At 33.4% G+C, this 19799-nt stretch overlaps 2 protein-coding genes across 3 annotated transcripts; one reads left to right on the forward strand and one right to left on the reverse strand.

The window, feature by feature from the left end:
- Window positions 1-371: 371 nt before the first annotated feature.
- Window positions 372-14223, forward strand: LOC116340115 (sine oculis-binding protein homolog A). 2 transcript variants are annotated; one of them, XM_031766352.1, is made up of 4 exons: window positions 487-1649; window positions 1727-1811; window positions 11274-11643; window positions 12298-14222. In XM_031766352.1, exons 2-4 carry the CDS (start codon window positions 1749-1751, stop codon window positions 14061-14063), a joined length of 2199 nt encoding a protein of 732 aa, XP_031622212.1. In that variant the 5' UTR covers window positions 487-1649; window positions 1727-1748; the 3' UTR covers window positions 14064-14222. The 2 variants fall into 2 exon arrangements, with proteins under 2 accessions (XP_031622213.1, XP_031622212.1); XM_031766353.1 differs by lacking the exons at window positions 487-1649; window positions 1727-1811 and adding an exon at window positions 372-472 and having other exon boundaries at window positions 12298-14223.
- A 325-nt stretch (window positions 14224-14548) lies between these two features.
- Window positions 14549-16722, reverse strand: LOC116340275 (guanine nucleotide-binding protein subunit beta-like protein 1). Its single transcript, XM_031766685.1, has 3 exons — window positions 16318-16722; window positions 15900-16057; window positions 14549-15719 (listed from the first exon to the last, which is right to left on the reverse strand). The coding sequence occupies exons 2-3, from the start codon at window positions 16035-16037 to the stop codon at window positions 14832-14834; spliced, it is 1026 nt and encodes a 341-aa protein (XP_031622545.1). The 5' UTR covers window positions 16038-16057; window positions 16318-16722; the 3' UTR covers window positions 14549-14831.
- Window positions 16723-19799: the final 3077 nt, after the last annotated feature.

Below are 19799 nucleotides of genomic sequence, written 5' to 3' on the forward strand. Positions count from 1 at the left end.
TTTGTTTGCATTCTTTCAAATTCGGTTTTGATAAAGCTAAATGTATCGTTACAATATACAATTACCGGAATTATCCATAAGCTTTGTATCCGTATTCCGCATAGCGCATTGCACGCGACATGAATGCGAAAATGTAATTCGTACTACCCAAATATTCGAATTAGAAATGTAGAATGTGGAAAAAGAGAGATACGGTTACATATTAACAACGTAACAACGTACATATATGTATAGCCCACAAACGGCAAAGAATACCAAACGTTGTGTTATTGTGTATGCGCACGCCAGTCAAAACAACACTCAATACAAAATGCTCGATCTCTGTTTCTGTTGTTGATGTCACAGATTGAGTTAGGCGGCTTAAGATGTATGGACTATAGTCTTGAACATAGACTGCTATCGATAGGACGTGTAAGAACGGATGCGAAACATTTACCGCTCGATTGAAATCATCAGTTATCATTGTTTTTGGGTGCGAACTTCTTTGAATTTAAATTTAAATTAAAAAGTAATGGATTTTTAAACAATTTTTTTTGAATAATTCCGATTTTCTGTACGCGTGGAAATGTGAAGTGATCATCGCTTTTTTTTATTTGTAACGGAACACATTCCGAAAAAGTTGCGAGATAATTTTGTGTTAATTTGTGTGATTAAATTGAACGAAATTATCCGATTTATAGTTGAATTAGCCGAAAATGATGGCGATTGATTGAAATAAAACAACAACAAATATGATCGTTGTGGAATTTTCAGATGCTATTGATAGTTAATAGAGATCATTATTTACATAGCACGCTTTAAATCAATCGACAAAATGAAAATCAACAACAACGGCATCCAATGAAAATCAAAAAGGATTATTATTTCGGAAAATTTGAATGGCATGGGGCATGATATGTATTGCTGCATGTAAAGTACACCAAATTTTAAAAATAGCTACAGTGTTTGCGCGCGAGAGAGATCTCTTTTTTTTCGCTCCCACTCCGAGAGTGCATCGTGTGTGCAAATAAACACCATTCAATAAAAATAATTTCAGACCGAGAGAGAGAGAAACTGCAAAAAATTCGTAGCACATGCACTCTGCTGCGTTTGTGACTAAATCGCGAAAGGGACGAGAACAAAAACAAATAAACCAAAATGTGTGAAATAAGTAAGCAACACGATAGAGACGAAGAAAAAAAGAAAAAAAATGAACGCAAAAATATTTAATTATTTAAAAAAATAAATGTCCCGTTGTAAACAAAATTAAAATAAAATAAAAGGAAAGAAAAACACACACTCATACACCAAACGATATATAAAGCCAATTTTTTGCTTGTCACAGTGCTAAACAGGATTTTAACATTCACAACAATAAATACGAACAGAAAAAAAACTAACCGACAACAACTTTTATGACTTTGGCTATGAAGAAAGATTGTGTTCGTGAGACAAGAATGAAAGAGAAAAAAAGTAGTGTGTGTGTGTGTCATAAAAACGGAAAAATTCAAGGAGATTTCTTGTAATAGATGGAAATTTGATATTTAATTTGATCATTCTCTGAGTAACATATAGCGCAAAAAAAAACAAGACCGACAAGATAGTCGTAAACAACGTGACTCAACGGATTTCAACAGAATTTTTTTGTCAGCCATAAATATATGCAGATGGTGAATTTATAGACAAAACGATCTCGCTGACACCAAGTTAAATAACAATTTGCTTTTATTTTTCTCTCGCATCAAAGCTCTCGAATCTCTTAGAAGAGAATGTCCGCAAAAACATCACCACTATTGATGAAGATTAAAAAAGAAGTTAACGAAGAAATCAAGGTAATTAATTTCGATAGATGTGTTTTGTTTTTTGAAAATATGTCAAATGAAAAATTAAATTATGAAAATTAACTGTCAACTTTGACAAAACGAAGAATTTGGGCCGCACTATAAACGTTTGACTTTATGCATTTCAAAAACTATGATTAATTTTGAATGTTCAAGCATTATTCATTTTTGTGCACAGTGAATTTATGATGCGTGTGTGGGCGTTCAAATGAGAGAGAGAGAAAGAGAGATTTGAGCTAAAACAGTGGAATGTTTATCTATAAAACGCAATTGACTCGGCAATAAATGTTTTTAAATGCATTTTACATGCATTGAAAAATGGTTACCGGAGATCATTCGGCAAACGAATCGAATATAAACAACAAAACTCCGTCTCGAAATCTGATCTGATTGATGGTTATAATATCAAATGCCCAAACGTTGTTGTGATCATGTGTGTGCACACACACACATATATAAATCAAAACGGGACTCGAAATATATAAATGTTGTTCTTTTGACTTTGTGATCGGTGCGGTGGCCGGGCTCTCCGGTTAAATACGAAGAATTAATTTTCTAGCTGTGAATTTAGGTTGTTTATTTATGCCAACAGGCAAAAAGGAGAGCTCCACCAATATACACCGCTAAAGAAATATTCAATGAGACGTTGTTTAGATTAAAAAGAGTGAACGAGCATGTTGTTTGATATGTTGTATGGCTGTGCATTTTAGATGTGCGTGCGCTCGTGTTTATGTGTATGTGTGAAATGTGAGCGAGCTGGGTGAGCGCATTCGTTGTGTTCACGCGCGCTAAAATATACTATGAGTTTATAAGTATAAATTACACATAGAATATTTTGAAATCATATCGAATTTCGATGGTTGAAATTTCAAATACGCGAACCATTGTGCGCGCACTAAGCGAAAAAGAGTGCTTGGCGAGAATACAATCGCTCATATGAACCGGCCGAAGTAGCAGATAGAGAGAGCAGTGGCAGTGGCTGTACATCAAAGGCAGAGAGCAACAGCACCGATATGTCCATGGACATGCTGTTGCTGCTGCGTATATTCACTGTCTCTCTCACTCTATCTCGTATAATGTCTCGCGTTTCTTGGTATACAATTTCATGAGTACCATTGCCATTAGCAGCGAATTTTATTCTACTTTTTTGTTGTTGTTGTTGTCACTGCTGCTGCTTTGTATTATATTAAATTCACATAGCAACTTTTTTTTACTCATTTGTATTTCTTGCAATATATTTTGTTCTTTTGTTTGCGAGCTGGCTCTCTTTTCATCGTCTCATTTGAATAGAGAGAAAGGCGAACAAGAACTTTTTAATTTGATTCTATGTGCTTTTTATTTCTCTCTTTCTCTTTTTCGTTGGCTCCTTCGGTGTCTTTTTTTCTTTTCGCCGATAATTGCTGATAAATTTATTCATTTACGTTGCAAATATCGAATTGAAACCGGCGTTTTGAATTCTCTTCTAATGATCGCATCGTTTTCCATTTTCTTTTATTAATTTTTTGCCATTTTTCGCGCTTATTTTCAAGCATTAACATTTCATCGATTTATATCTATTGAATTAATGGACCACGTATAGACCACGTACACAACACGTATGAATTGATTATTGAATGAGCATACCAAGCGATATATTTATGTAGTGTAGAGTATTTTTTACAACGAAAAACGTGCAGGTCAATATAGACATTCTTCGTTTAGTATCGTTTTGATTTTTGCAATGAATGGGATATGCGTCAAATTCGTTTCCATTCATTCGGTTTATTTTGTTCGATGGCGAAACAACCGAAGAAAATATCAAAATATCGAATTTTTTTCATTTAACTCAGGACTGAACATGTAATTTGATATCAATATTAAATATGTTTTGTTTTTCTTGCGAATTTTCGATCGAATGTATATGCTGTGCATTCGGATTATTGTGTTCCTTTTTTTTAATCGTAAGTTTTGGTTACTGCGTTTCTCCTATCAATGAAATCGTAATGAATAATTTGCGGTTATATTTTATGCTTAATCAGATCCTGTTACATTCGAATGTGTGTAGCGTTAAAAGCGTATGTATGCATCGACGACGATCGGGTGCCACAACCGAAAAAAACGAGATATCATGGCCGTGTTCGTCGTACACACTCTCTTACATTTTTGAATAAAAACCATTCAGTTCTTGTACTCAATTTATGTTATATATACATATGTATTTCCTTTGATTTCAACAAACGAATGTTTATTTGATCTGTCCGGTTTTCGCTGGGTCATTTATTTATTTTGTTCTTCTTTCACTCACCAGTCGATCTCGGTGCCGATTTCAATTCGAATTAAAACAACAGTCTCTCGCTCAATTTAACAATGATAAATTTCGGCTCAGTTTTAAAATAAACTAAAGCAATCAATGAAGCCTCACTTCTTAATGCCTTGAACTTCTTAAAACGGCTGAAACTCACATTCGCGCTCATCATCTTGAAAATTATTTTGAATGTTCAATTGAATTCAAACTGACCATAAAAAACAACAACAGCAACAACGAAACTAAAATAACAACAATGATAAATATATGCGTAACATAACAGAGACCAAGTTCGAACGAATATGAAATGCAAACAATTTTCATGTTCACTGCTAAGTTTAACAGCGAATAAGTATTGAATTTCAATCTCGGCTTTCTTCGTCATCGCTCTCATTCTATGTTGTTGTATCTCACTTCTGCCATTCTTCGGATATGTATACGGTGTCGCATTCGAACAATAGCTCTTTTGGGCAAGCTCTCGGTTGGACGCTGAATTTGTGTTGATATTATAAATGCTATGAAACACTTCACAAGTGATGGCCGACCCATGTCGCGAATCTACATTTTAAAATCGCGGCACCGCATGCAATTATCTGCAACAATCGTATTCTTATATACATTTGAATTAAACAAAATCGAGAATTTCAATTCGAAAATCCAAGTGATTTCAAGGTGCTTTCGACACAGGACATCGAAATGTTTCTTCTTTTGTTTTCTTGTTGAAACCAAAGGCCAAAATCGAATTATTCTTTCTATCTCGTTCAGTCAGAGCAACATTTAATATTGACTTTGCCTAGATAACAAAATCTCTCTCTCTCTCTCGATGTATATGAAATTATATCTGTGCGAGCCGCGATTATTCCTGCTGTTTTGTTGTCTGTGTCATTTTTTGATTCGTCTCCTTTTACATTTTTGTTGCCATCAACGCCACTACCGCCGCCACTGATACACCGCATTCAGCGTGTGTATGTGTTTTTTTTCTCGTCATGTGAAATCGAATATATTGTAATATTAGCGTTTTATATCGTGTCTGATATTTGATACAGAGCATACGTGTAAAAAATGCGGTAAATATACGTTTTCAGAGTGCGAGATGTACCAGAGCAAATAATAATACAAATAAAACATGGAGTATATTTTTTTCGGTTTGTTTTTACTCTAGTGCTTGTTGCTTACTCTCTTTGTGATGCTATTGCCGATATGGGTATTGCTGCTGATTGTTGCACATTTTGCAAGTACATATTTATATTTTCCATATTTCACAGTTATTTGTATATTGTGTCGCATAAATGGCAACAAAACAAGCATTCTTCCTTTCTGCATTTCACTCTGTCACGCCTCTGTATGGTGTAAAGCAATAAATTCACTTGCATTTTGATTCTAAAAAGATGTATTTACGCACATGCAAAAACTGTTACAAAAGGAAATGCATATGTCTGACATAGAGAGAAAATGCATATGGTTCTGGGCCGCCACCACCTCTAATTGTGTGAATTAAATTTCAGCACGAAAATAGCGAATTCATCAATATCAATTTTATATCATGAATTATACAATTTTTTTAATCAGCCTCAAACACACATCGTCTATCGGTCGTACAACAATGTGCGAGGGAATGCACATTCTGCAAACAGAAATATGCGAGTCAATGAAATGGAATTCGGTTGATACTACCAAACAGTAATTCAATTTTAACTGCATCAAAATGCACGTGTGCAAACATCATGGCTATAGCATTTTCCCTTTGCTTCGACCGCACTTTATATCACTTGGATGTTGACACATCCAAATTGGCCAATTTTCCTCACATTTGAGTGAAAGCAATAAAAACTTTAAATAAAAAAGTTTTTCGACTTTCTCTGCTTGTGTGGGAAAAATGGTGAAATACATTTTAAAGAAAACCAAAAATATTCCAATGAATCCACCATTCTCTTGTGTCAAATTTATTATTGTATTGACAGTGGACTCAGTTTACTCGGTATTTTATTTACTGACGACTGCTCTTGTGTATTTGGATATTTTCAACGAAATGTAAACAGTTTGGATGGAAAATAAATTGGTAATCTTATTTAAATCGTCACAAATCATAAAGAAAACAACAATATAGAAAAAAAATACCCGCAAAACCGGTAATTTGATTCGTCAACATAAATCAATTTCGGATTAAATCAAATCGAGAGCATGAAAAATTTACATTTCGCGAATGTTTTACATAAACAACAATTCTAAATCGTGTCGGACAATTGATGTGCATAAGCTATATGTGTCAGCAATTAAAAGTCGGATCAAGGTGAAATCTTTTTCATGTTCTCAATGCAGTTTTTTTTAAATGTCATTGTCCGTCAGGATACAAAATACAAATTCGATTAACTTGGGCACTAAGCAAACGAAAATATCGTTGCGTTTTTTTTTTCTTTATTTTCATCTCCGTTCTTCACTCTTTCCTCACTCCACTATTTCGTACTTAAAATATAATGAGTTGCTGTAAACTGATCCATGAAATTGAATACAACGTGTTATATGAGACATTTAACAATATTCTTTTTCAGCTAAATTGAAAGAAAGCCAAAGCTATCTAGCTTGCATTACATATCACAGCAGGCTGTTTTAAAAGGCAGAAGGCGCTTCTTCTTTATCATATTATTAAACACGTTGTGCGCTCGTGTGCGTGCACTTTTACCAAATATTTTGTTGCGTAAATTTATAAATTGTTTATCCGTAAACGATTTTATGGGTAAATTACTTTTTAAAAAGTCACCTAAAATAAGGTGTGGGAGTTCTGCGAATTTTTGCTCTTTTCAACTCATTCTCTTTCTTCTTTCGAACATTTCTTGTTCCGGTGTGGACACAGCAATCTCTAAAACAAAAACGAAAAACAAAAAATTCGAAATCAAACAAAATGTATGCGACCATTAAAATTTATCACTGTTAAAACATTGAACATTTCCGCTCGAAATCGAGAAGAGTTGATTCTACACTATGTGAATGAACAAAAAAAAAATTGATTTATTCTAAGACCAAAAAAAATCTGATATAAAGTCCATTTTGTGTGTATTCATGTATATTGAATACGTGAAGGTGAACACGGGAATTTTGTACATTTCGATTCATTCCATACATATCGAATCGTTTAAATCCTTTTTTAAGGCTAAACGGATACTTTTCAAGATTAAATTACAACCCGTATGCATTTCAAAATCATTAAAACTCGCTTTTTTCACACCGGAAACAAATGTGAATGTGAAAATTTGAAAATAAAATTAAAAATTTCAGAACGACTGACAAAAGAGCGTTTTTTCTTCAATGAAATTGAAATAAAGGGGAAAAATCTTTTCGTTTGACTACATTCGAATGTTATTTGTTCATTTTTCTCATTGTTTTCTTCTTCTTTTTTTCAAAAGAATTACCTGTTTAAAATGGGAAGAAAAAAAGAGCCTGAGTATGCGCCGAAAACAACAACAAAAAACCGATTGAATTCATTTTTGGGGTTCTCATAAAAGTGTTACCGAAATCACAGTGTCAGTTGACATTTTCCATGTAATGATCATGTTTCAATTGCAAGACGTCATCTGAAATTGCTCTTCGACACTTTGTTCAAATATCATTTTCAATGGAAGTGAGAAGTGCTTTAATTAGAATTGAATCTCGAATTTGTATACCCATTCTCTTTAAAGAGCAAATTTGATAAAAGCACCCAACCGTACGGCAACGGTATTCGTGATAAGAGCGACGAAAAAAAAGGATCGACTCGGCACTGACAAATTAAACCGAATTTGACACGAACGTACCATCCAAAATCGAATAAAGTTTTACTAAAAAAAACGATGATAAAAAAGATGGTAAAGAGGCAGTTTGTTGCATAAAAAAACACACATTGCAAACACATGTACGTGCACAGTAAAGTTAATTGTCTAATATTTCAAAGTGAACGAACGATCGATTCTCGGAAGGAAGGCACCGACGAGAACAATGAGCATAAAAAAACGAGTTCGCAAAAAACATGCGGATATTGAATTTTCTATATATACACGTTGAAACCATTTGGCACTACTTTAATCCATCTATCGATATCACACATTGGCACAAGCTAAGTTTCTTTTTATTTGCGAAATAAAAAAGATTTCTTCTTACGAAACTAATTTACTATATCATTCAAACAAGTTAAAAAACATATTATATTTTGCCATTTTTGACATGCACATGTTCAACGGCATGAGCATCGTCATCAAATTTACCATGTTGGAGCGAATGCATGCAGATAACAAACACAGGCCAAAAAAAACGTGTGACATTTTATATTTTTTTTAGTATTTAGTTCGAACGTTTTTTTTTTCTTTTAATTTGAAACGTGCATTCCATTTAGTTTTCACCATCAAATAAAATGACGTGCAACAACAACAACTTTTTAATTATACCTATTTTTTGGTTCAACATAGCTACTAGTAATAGTTGAAACAAACAAAAAAAAGTCGTTCATCAATAGTGTGTGTGGGTTAAGTTAGTGCATGAGTACTTGCAACGTCAAACGAACGTTATCGAGAACACACATATGATGATGATGGTTTTTCCAAAAATACTGTGCAGACAAAAAACATCAAATTTCGCTATACGAACGCTTTTTCGAAACGGAAAATGATTCTTGTACATATGCGGTACAAAGTTCTAAACAATCTCAATTTACATCAACCGATATGTACTCATATGTCGCTTCAATATTACAATATTTGGCAATTGCTACTCGGTGTGTTATTGCTGTTGCTGTCGAAGCTATTATGCGCTTATGTTACGTGTCGTGTATTCAACAGATTTGATTTCTTCTGCATATGACAAAGTATGTTTAGATCTTTTTGAAATTGAAGAAAGAAGAGGAGAGAAAATAAAATTTTGTAAGAGAAGGAGAAAGACAGAAAAGGGCAGGGTATGTGAGGTAAAGATAACCGAAAACGTTTTATCTTCATATGGTCTCCGATTGCAGTAAATTCATTTTCACGAGCTGGAGTGCGTGTGTGTGCATGAGATAGAGGTATATAAGGAAAATCACATTAGGTTTTCCAAACAAATGTGAACCATGAAATCGTATATCTTGCATAGTTTTTTTTCTTTCGTTTCCGGGCTTCTTTCGGAAACGGAAAATGCACATTTGCATCACATAAAGGTTATCCAGAGTCATTTAATATTTACGTAACGGAATAACAAAAACAACCAATTGAAAATCCATGTGTGTTATTTATTATAATTTCCAAATAAATGAGCTACGATTCAGCGACTATGGCAAAAAAGATGCGAGAAAAAAAAGCGAATAAATAAAGTTTCTTTAGTGAGGCATTGATAAACTATGACGTGATCGAAAATGATATTCTAGCTTTTTGAAGCTCATCAGGTTTACAAAGTATATTAGCAGCAGCATCAAAATCTGTGTTTTTGCAAAATCTACACCCCAAAACTCCTCTGTGTATATGTTTACGTAATTCTAACTTTTAAAATTTCAACGTTCTCAAATTCAATTTGTATGAAAGGAACACCAGATTTGCATTGAATTTCATTGCATATGTTTTCACATGTGCATTGCACATTCACGAGTTTATGCCATTGCTTCTTTGTTGTAACTACAATATTTTGTTTGTGTAATTTCTAACCTCTACATACATTTTTGTTCTCTTTTGTTGTTTGATATCTCTCTCTCTCTCTGCCTCAGTTTAATTTTTCTCTTGCGTACAATACTTTACACATGGTTAAAACAACATGGTCCACAATGATATGGAAAAAGTTACTTTAAAAGAAAACATGGTGAACCTGATAAATGTAATGCACTCATTTCTATTCGTTAATTATTGATTCGTTTCCTTTGCTTTATCTGAAAATAAAATTGAATTAAGTTTAAAAGTAGTCATTGATAATCCGTGCGGCCGAACATTGAAACATAATTCTCATGAATCGATAAAAACGCGGTCAAAGCAAACGGTTCAAAGTAAAGAAGCCAACTCAAGCGCTGAATGTATTATGACGGTAATCTAACTGTGAAATGAACGATGAAATGAACTAGCTAATTTTGGCAAAATATGTTTGTTCGTAAAAAATTTCCGCTGATATTTAACGCCAGATGTTTCCATTTCTCTCATATGTAGTCTTATACTTGAGTAATTTCCAGAGAAATCAGAAATATACTTGAATCTGCCTAGCAACAGTGGCCGAATTTCATGTAAATTTTAATTTTTTGCACTTATTACTGGCTGTTCGATTGAAAATGAAGAAAATGACCACTTGACGTTTCGTTGTTGTTTCGTCTTTTTTTGTGGGAATCAAACAAAATGCCAAATCGAGTTTAGCATAATATCAAATATCTACCGATCGATGTTTCGATTGTTCCAATTCAATGTGTACAACAGTTGTTGTTTGCTTGCACTCATTTGCAATGAATAACGGCGCTTATATGCGAGTACGATATTTCGCGACACTATTATCCGCTCGCCATTTTCACATCAAGCGAACAAGTGACAGAGAAAAGAGAGAGAGAAAGGGAAAAAGAATCGGAGCAAACTGTTTACAAATGCATTATTCTGCACTTTTTGTGTATGTTTTTGAAGTATAATTAAAAAGAAAAACCGTTCGTATTGAACAAGTCGAATAATCTTCAATTAGTTGATTTTTTAGTCGAAGGCGACGGCGGCTGCCTCTCAACGCCTCAATATTCTCAATTTCATTTTTCGTTCCGCATGGGCATTTTATGCTTATGACAAATGATGTCACTGCATTTAACTGCTCGTTGCAAACCGTTTAACTTAAAGTGCGTTTTAATTTCGATTTTCTGCGTAATATGTGAGTCATTTGTTCATTTCTTCATCTTCTAAGTAAACATTTGTATCACTCTTTTTTTCATTTGAAATTTAATCATGCGATGCTGAATTCTGTTTCCAATTAATGCAAACAATGATTCGAAGAATTTCGGTTCCTTAATTGTACGAGAAAAAAATTTATTTATTGAAAACTTGTCGCCAGTTAAATGGAAAATGAAATCGATAAAAATTCGAATTGATCAGCAAAAATCCCGCGCGACCATCGACTTTTATTGGATAAAACAATTTCGCTTAATATGCGCGTTGAAAAAAACAAAATAACAACCACATTAATGAAAATGTAATTAAATTCTTGCTTGGTTCTTTTTCGTCTAGGAATACGCTGAATCAGCGATGAATGAGCTGCTCGGCTGGTATGGATACAACAGTAATAGTAACAACGACCAATCAACTGAACGATTCAATAGTTTAACAAACACCAGAATGTCAACACCCAATTTTGCACAATGTTTATCGCAGTCAACGACTGGTGGTGGTAGTGGCGGTGCTAGTGCATGTCTCGTTAAAAATGGAAAACTAACGAAAAGCCTATCGATGGACGATATCGATGATACAACCGATAGCATGTCGGCTGTTGATGAGCTGGCAAAGATGTCACCGCAAATGAATAAAGACGGTGTTACAACAGCAATAACCGATATCACCTCTGAAAAGTCACCGCTCAGGTCACACACACAATACTCAGGTTTGTTATCACTTTATGCTGTATTTTTATTTTCTCTACCCACTACCTCCCCCCATCGCTCTCGTTCTCTTTCTGATGTATTTTTAATCCCAGATAAAATTACATTTTGTTCGGGAAAAGATATCGAATTAAAAGGAATATGTATATCCAATTTGATGCAAAAGGAAACTCATTATAAATTCCAAGTAGAAGAGAGAGAGAGAGAGAGAGAGAGAGAGAGAAATTCACTATTACAATAATCGAATATGATTGAAGCAAAAGCTGAATGCCAATGTTTGAGTTTCAAATATAGAAACTCTTTCGTAGATAAGAAACAAAAACTAGAAAAACGAGAAGAAGAAGAATGTTGCAATGTGATGTATTAAAAACCAAGTCAATTTTCATTGAAACTCGATTGATAATTAAATTTTGTGAAATTAAATATAGAAACTTCGGTTTCGGAATAAATTTCCGAACTAAAAACAATATTGAATGACATTCGATGAAAATATATTACCTTACAAATTTTATATTTGCAACTACTATGTGCGATTTCATGGATATTTGATCCATTTTTCCAAAGCTGATATTTAGAACATCAAATGTCTGTCTGCAACAAAATAATCACTACTTATTGTTCATTTTATTTTTCTACCATTTTCCAATTTTCTATAGATGAATGTGGCTGGTGTAAGCGAGTTATACCAATTGGTTCATCCGAATTTTCGGCAACATCGGAAGGATTGAAATTCTGTTCGGAATCATGTTTCTCGCAAAGTCGTCGATCGGCATACAAACAGAAAAAGACTTGTGATTGGTGTAAACATATTCGTCATGCAGTTAGCTATGTGGATTTTCAAGATGGTGCATCACAACTACAATTTTGCTCCGATAAATGTTTGAATCAATATAAAATGCAAATTTTTTGCAAAGAAACACAAGCCCATTTGGATTTAAATCCACATTTAAAGGATACCGCCAAATCATCGAATGAAAATTTAATTACACCCGAACTCTGGATGCGAAATTGTCGAAGTCGGTCATTGACACCGGATCAAAGATCAAATGATTCTCGAACAACAACCGAATCACCCATTACAATAACGGTGGCCAGCACTAATACAGTGCCTACGATAAAAGTAGCGCCCGCATCAAAGTTACTATTGTGCGATCGCGATACGATAAAACGACAATCACGAGATGAATCAACAACCGAATTGAAAAACTATTCACATTTTACGACGCAAAAAACACGAACGCTACGAAAACGTCGTACAAATCAACGACTCAGCTCAAATTCAAGCAGTATTATTTCAAATCTATCGGAAAATACAAACAATAATGATAACAACAATGAAAATCGAAACATACATGCAAAACTGCATCATTCGTCACCGATTGAGAAAAATCGCATAAATAATTTGTTGCAACCGTCGATGATGTCAAGTATGCCTGCTGTTTCAAATATTTCACCGTCATCTTTGGCAACAGTGAAAAATCCACAGATTGATGATCCAAGTGCAACCGCATTTTTGCAACGTTATCAATTAATGTCACAACAAGGACCACCGCCGCCGCCGCCACCTACCAATTTTATTACAATGTCCGAAAATCGATCATTACAAAATGCACTTCGACAATCGGCACCATTTATTGCACCATTAATTTCGAATCATGGTTATCCGGATGGTGGTCATCATTTATCGCCGCATTCATATCCAACTGAACCAATGCAAATTCCGTTGACAAAATTATTACCAATGCAACCACAGCGACAACAACGCGTCGAACCGTCATCTACTTCTGGCACCGGTCGAAAGCCGGCTTTTGTAACCGAACATAATCCCATTTATTTTATGCAACAACATCAAAAATCACAAGCTCTCAATGATTTTGTAAGCCATGTATTTGGAACGGTAACGCCACCATCAACAATTTTAATGCCATATCCTGTTATTTTGCCCATACCGATACCGTTGCCAATTGAAGCATTTTTAAAAGTTGCCGAATTAAGAAAGTTGCCAAATGATAAGCCAAATTCGAACGGACAACAGGATCATCGACACAGCCATAGCTGTACGAATGACGAAGAAAGCCATGATATTAAAGCGAATTCAAATGATCAACCGCTCGATTTTACAAAAGATACCATTCGCAATGAAGAATTTAAATTGACCGACGATGAATCGGACAATGAAGATGCAAACGCAACATCAAGTGCAAACAAAAATGATGCTGGTGGCAAAGGTGACACAATGAACAAATTTCGAGTGTGTCAACAATCTATAAAACGTGCTGGTACATTTACCAAAGACCAAAAATCCGAGAATAATCGACCATTGCGTAAACGAAAGCGAATCATTGACTGCGATTACATGCGATTGAAAGATGTTAATTGTAATTCAACATCAAACGATTCAAAAAAATCCATTCAAAATTGAACGAATATTTAGAATATAATCATTATCTCATTGTAGGGTTGCTAAACACAATTATTTGAATTTTATATTAACTTTAAAGAAAACAAAATTATGTTCAATGTAAAACAATGAAAATAAATGGGCGAAAGAAGAACAAACACTATAAATTTAAGTTGAATATTGGGATTTAATCCAGAGTTCGAAAAACCATATATTTTCTATCGGTTATAATTTTGATTGCTCTTTTTCAATCTTTATTTTTTTGAAGTAAAATGTTTTTCTTTTGTAGTTTGATTCGATTGGATTTGTACATACAAAAAAGTAATAAACAAATTAAAGATTCTTTAATAATTTTCCAAATCTGAGATTTCTCTCAAATTCAACAAAAATATTTTCTTTTTCTAAATTCATGTTCATTTGAATTGTTTAAATAGGGGTTTCAGTCATTGTTTTATGAGTTTGAATTGTCATTATTTTGTGTCTCATATTAAAAAAACAAAACAAAATACAGAAAAATTTGGTGTCACCATTGCAACAGATTGTTTATTATTAATGATTTTTTTCTTTTTCGTTCATAAATTTTATATTTTTGAATAACTGCCGATACAGTTTGCATAATTTTTAATTTTTCAATTGGACTAGGAAAAAAGAGTTTGTGTGTGTGTGTGTATGTTTGTGGACTCCACCAAAGTGTGTTGAGATATTATTGTAGCACGCCAATCGTTTGCCATTAATTTAAGTTGTGTCGATAGGTAAAATCGAAGATGGGTTTTTTCTGCGTACGTTCGTTCAATTATTGTACAGATTCCACAATGAGATGACACCATCGTTGCCGGCGCATGCCATAATTGGTGATTTCCACAGATCACATTTTCCGGGTGAATAGACAATGTCATTGACAGCAGCTCGATGTTCTGTTAAAACGGTAAGTGGTCGTAGACTTTTCCATGAAAATACTCGAATACGTCCATCGGTACCGCCCGTACTAAATACCTTTTGATCTTTTCGTATGCGTACACAATTGATGCCAGCATTTTTGATGCTGATATCACCGCGATTTATCAATTTCATATCGGTACGTTGATATCCAAAGATACCAAGCTTATCGCTTGTATTACCGTAAATGCCACGATTCGCTTCGGCACAAAAGTCAAATGCAATCGGACACTCTTCGAATTGTGCGACATTAATAACGTTGCCGGTTCGCAAATCCCATGTTAAAAAACATCCCGATTCATAGCCGGCCAATAGGTACGATTGACTGGAAATTGTAAGTGGTTGTACGCACATTACACTGCCCAATTGTTGTATTGCTGTTGTTGTGGCTCCTCTACCGCCTCCGTCGACGCTTGGTGGCTCCTTTCTCTCGTCTAGAATGGCTTTTGGATTAAGTATCATTGTCTGATCATTATCATCAACATCATGATTCAATTTGCTAACACAAATTTCGTTATCGTTTTTGGGGTAATAGATGCGTGCATCGTCATCAGTAACAAACCGGCAAAAACCATTGTGCATTATGTCATTGGTTGAATCGAGTACATAACCAGCGTTTGCAATATGCCATCGTTTAAGTATGCCACCTTTTTGTTGTGTTACCAACGTTTCTTCACCATGATAAATTGATGTCACCGGCTCATTACCGCCAATTGAAAAATGCAACGGCGATCGACACGTCTACATAAAAACAAAACCAAAACAAAAAAAGATTTTTTCAAATGAGGTCAAACATTGATTTGTTTTGTTCGTGCTTTTTTTTATATTTCCAGTTTTTAAGTGGACTTTCTCTCTAATGCAATAAAATTGTCAAATTGCAATAAAGTCAATCGAATGAGAAAAAAAAGAGCGAAAAAATACCTGCATATCCCAGAGATAAACAGCACCTTTGGCTGTACCGCTAAACAGTCGTTCGGTGCTGTGAAAACATATGCAATTTACAGCACCCATATCACTTGAACGCATTGAGAATACCGGGTCCGGTGGAAGCACAGCCATCGTTATTATAAATTCTCTTACTATATGTTGTACCAATTAAATGAAAAACAAAAATATAATACCACCACAACAATTCAACCAAAATGTAATTTCTTTATAGTAATTGAATTCGAATGTGAGTCCGGAGTTGTTGTCGTTATTGTTGTTGGTGTTGTTGTTGGTGTTGTTGTTGGTGTTGTTGTTGTTAATTTTCTTCTTCTTCTTTTGTTGCGTAGTTTGTTTGTTTGCTACAGTGTTGTTGTTCGTCTTCGTCGTTTCAATTTTCTTCCATGTCACTTACTTCAAAAATGGTTTCCAATGGTTGTGTGCAGAAAAAAAAATTACCGCTAGCACTCAATCGTTTGTGTTCGATGAATCGATTCTCTCGATTTTTCGATTTTAATGCCAATAGATTTAATTGGATTACCACCATTTGATGAATTCGATTGGAGATCGAATTAAGGTCGACATAAACGTTCAGCCACACCACCGCATAAAATGATAAAACGGAGACGAAATTTTCGTCAACTTGGATTTTATTTGTTGTGTATGTGGTTCGTATATAAAACGAAAAACTAAATGAAATTCAAAACAAAAATTGGCCCAACCAAAAAACTTAAAGCATCTAGTGTTGATGAGAGAAAGGAGCTCACTAGAACACGCACCAATCGCACACAAATATGAATGCAAACCGAAGAAAATAAACACAAAACACATACACTCATACGGACAGCGAGCGAGCGATAGGGACAGAGAGAAATGTACGCATTTTCTATCGCAACATACACACGCTCTCGCCATTTATATCAGTGGAGTTCAAATCGAAACAGCTGGTCGCGAATTTGCTGTTGTATGAATTCTTGCGACGTTTACACAATTTCGTATGTGTTTGCGCGGAACAAGTGAAATGCGATAGTGTGTGTGTGTATATAGCAGTTTTTTGACAGCTATTCACAGATTTTGTGGCGTCTCCACTCTTCCAGCACTCTTATGAGTTCTGCAAGAATTTTTGAAACAAAATAGACGATGAATAAAAATGCAACGGTGTTTGTGGTTGTCTCTTTCAAACAAAAATTATGTTTTAATACAAAATAGGATGTTTGCAGAACTATAATTTATTTTCTGTCGCTTGCTCATTGACTATATTCTATAGCATTTTTTGTTGTTAAACATTAAATTTGTAATAATTATTTTTATTTAATTTTCATATATTTTTGGTTTGTTTTTGTCCTCATAAAAATAATATCTTTCGAACTGCCAGAATTTAAAATTGTCATTTTGTTGTGTGTTTTTGAATAAATTTGCCAGAAGAAATTTTTTTTCCAAATATTTTTTTTTTATTTGCTAATCAAAACAATTGATTGTAATTTAATTTCGTTTCTAATTCGGACCATAAGCACACTCTATATCATTTTTTTATTATTAAACTTCAACTAGTTATATTCCAATAAATCTGTCTGTTTCATTTTTATAATCAGACTGAACAAGTTCATTAACGTCAAATGACGATTTAAATTAATTTCAATAAAATAATCTATTGTTTTAGCCATATTCGATGAAAATAAAGATGAAAGAAAAAAGAAACTGTTTTTTTGCCATGTTTTTTTTCGTTTTTGGCATAAAACGGAGAAAATTATAATTTATAATCTTATTTTGTTTTCTTCAAAAAGTTTGTTTTCTTGTTTATTTGACTTAAAAACACTTTTTGCTTTATTTTCATACGATCGTATAAAAATACAATTTCGTACTGGCCATTTAATTATACAGTCTTGCAGCATACGCGCTAAACAGTTCTAATATCAAACTTGAAATCTTTATCTCTCGCGATTTCTCACATTCACACTGACTCACATGCGCGCTTTCATTCGTTATCCTTAATTACGTATTAAACCACCTATATCATTATAAAATGCACGAAATAAGAGCGAAATGTATCGTGATTTAAAAAATAAAACGATAACTAACGAACAATAGATATAAATATGAGCTATGGAATTTTGATAACACTGCCTTCAATGAAGGAGGAACAATGCCAAGTGATTTTTAGAAATTAAAAACAAACTGACTTGAAATTTTATTTGTTTGAGATGTTGTGCAACGCAAAACATGCGTAAATGGATAATTCAAAGTCTACAATTCGAAAAGATTCGATTACCGTTTTGATGTAACTGAATCTCATTGAATGTCATACTTTTTGTGTCATCATTTCCGAAAATAGTGTGTATTTTTTTTGTCATTTGCATTTTTTCACTTAAATCTAGTGTTCTGTTTGATCGATTGTTTTAAATCGAAATTTATATTTTTCTCAATTTTTGGTTTTGCCTATGTATGTTGTTTGTTTGAACCATTGAATAAATAAAATATACACAATGTTTTATGTTCACATTATTACAATTATTTACATTTCATTTCTTCTTTTTCTCGCCGGTGCGACTATGTGCCAAATACAAAACGAACAAAATCAAATGTTTTTGATTCATATTAAAGAGATGAATAAAAAGAAAGAAAACTTGAAAAATTAATGTTAAAATCAAAATGAAAATCATTGTTTATCAATTAAACGAGACAATCCAAAACACATATGTATAGACTGGAGGGTGTTGAAAAATTAAAATTAATTCAATCGAATAAAAATTGAACAAAACATCCTTATTAGAAAAGTGTCGGAGATATTTTAACGTTTATTATTTTTGTTTTTGGTTTTCTTTTAAATTCTTTTCACGAACAATACCTTCATTTTTGTGTTTTAAGTCTATTTAATAGACGTGTGTTTTTTTTTTTTAAATCCATGGCATACATAAATGTTGTTGCTTTCATTCTTGTCACCAATAAAACTAGTGCTCTCATATATATTATAATATTAGCATCACATCATTTTCAATATAATAATCATAATAATTAATACATATAAGTTAGTAGAGTAAATCGGTTGCTTCATTTTTTTGTATTGTTATTCAGGTGAATTATGGAAATCGAATATGAGCTACTGCTGTTGCGCTGTTGTTGTTTTTATTTTTAATTTTATTTTTGTACAATATCGGATTTCTGTTAATCGTAATCAATAACAGTGTATGATTGATATTACTTTTTTTTTTCACATGTATTGAACGGAAAAATCGCAATGACTGAATAAAAAAAAGTTTCTTCGTTACCGTTTCATATACGAAACTCGACTATTTTTTTTAATTTAAAAACTTGTTATGGCGGTGCATTTGCAATTTGTTTTTAAATATATGGCTTATTTAAATTGGCTATCAACTTAAAACCGAAGGGAAAAAAACGTTCAATTCACCCGCGCTCATGAAGAAAAATCTCAACTAGCACGCGCACTGTGTATACAATTCATTGCTTGGAGTTCATATTTTAATTGAATTGTTTTTTTCTTGGTTGTTGTTCAAAAAAGAAATAACAAATTTTTTTTTTAAGGTGGAGGGGAAACTTTCCTTTCGAGTACAAACAAGAATAAGATTGATTTCATATTCAGTCCATGGCTCTGCAGTAATTTTATTTCTATCTTTCTCGATGAGATTGAAGTCATTCAATTTTTGATCGAAGTACACATCAATTTGAATGAAAATTGATTGATTTTGCAAATTTTCCGCCACCTAGCAATTACTTTCATAATTTTCATATGAATTTTGGTTTGTTGTTAAGTTTATATATCCTGTGCTGTCCTGTGCTTAAAATTAATTTTATATTTATTGAACAAATAACACTAATACAAAAAATATATTCAATGGCACCTGCTGTTTACTTGAGTTTACGTATCTCAGCTCCGATGTT

Source organism: Contarinia nasturtii, unplaced genomic scaffold, assembly GCF_009176525.2.
Source record: "Contarinia nasturtii isolate CC-2019 unplaced genomic scaffold, AAFC_CNas_1.1 Cnas_scaffold_630, whole genome shotgun sequence".
Taxonomy (NCBI): domain Eukaryota; kingdom Metazoa; phylum Arthropoda; class Insecta; order Diptera; family Cecidomyiidae; genus Contarinia; species Contarinia nasturtii.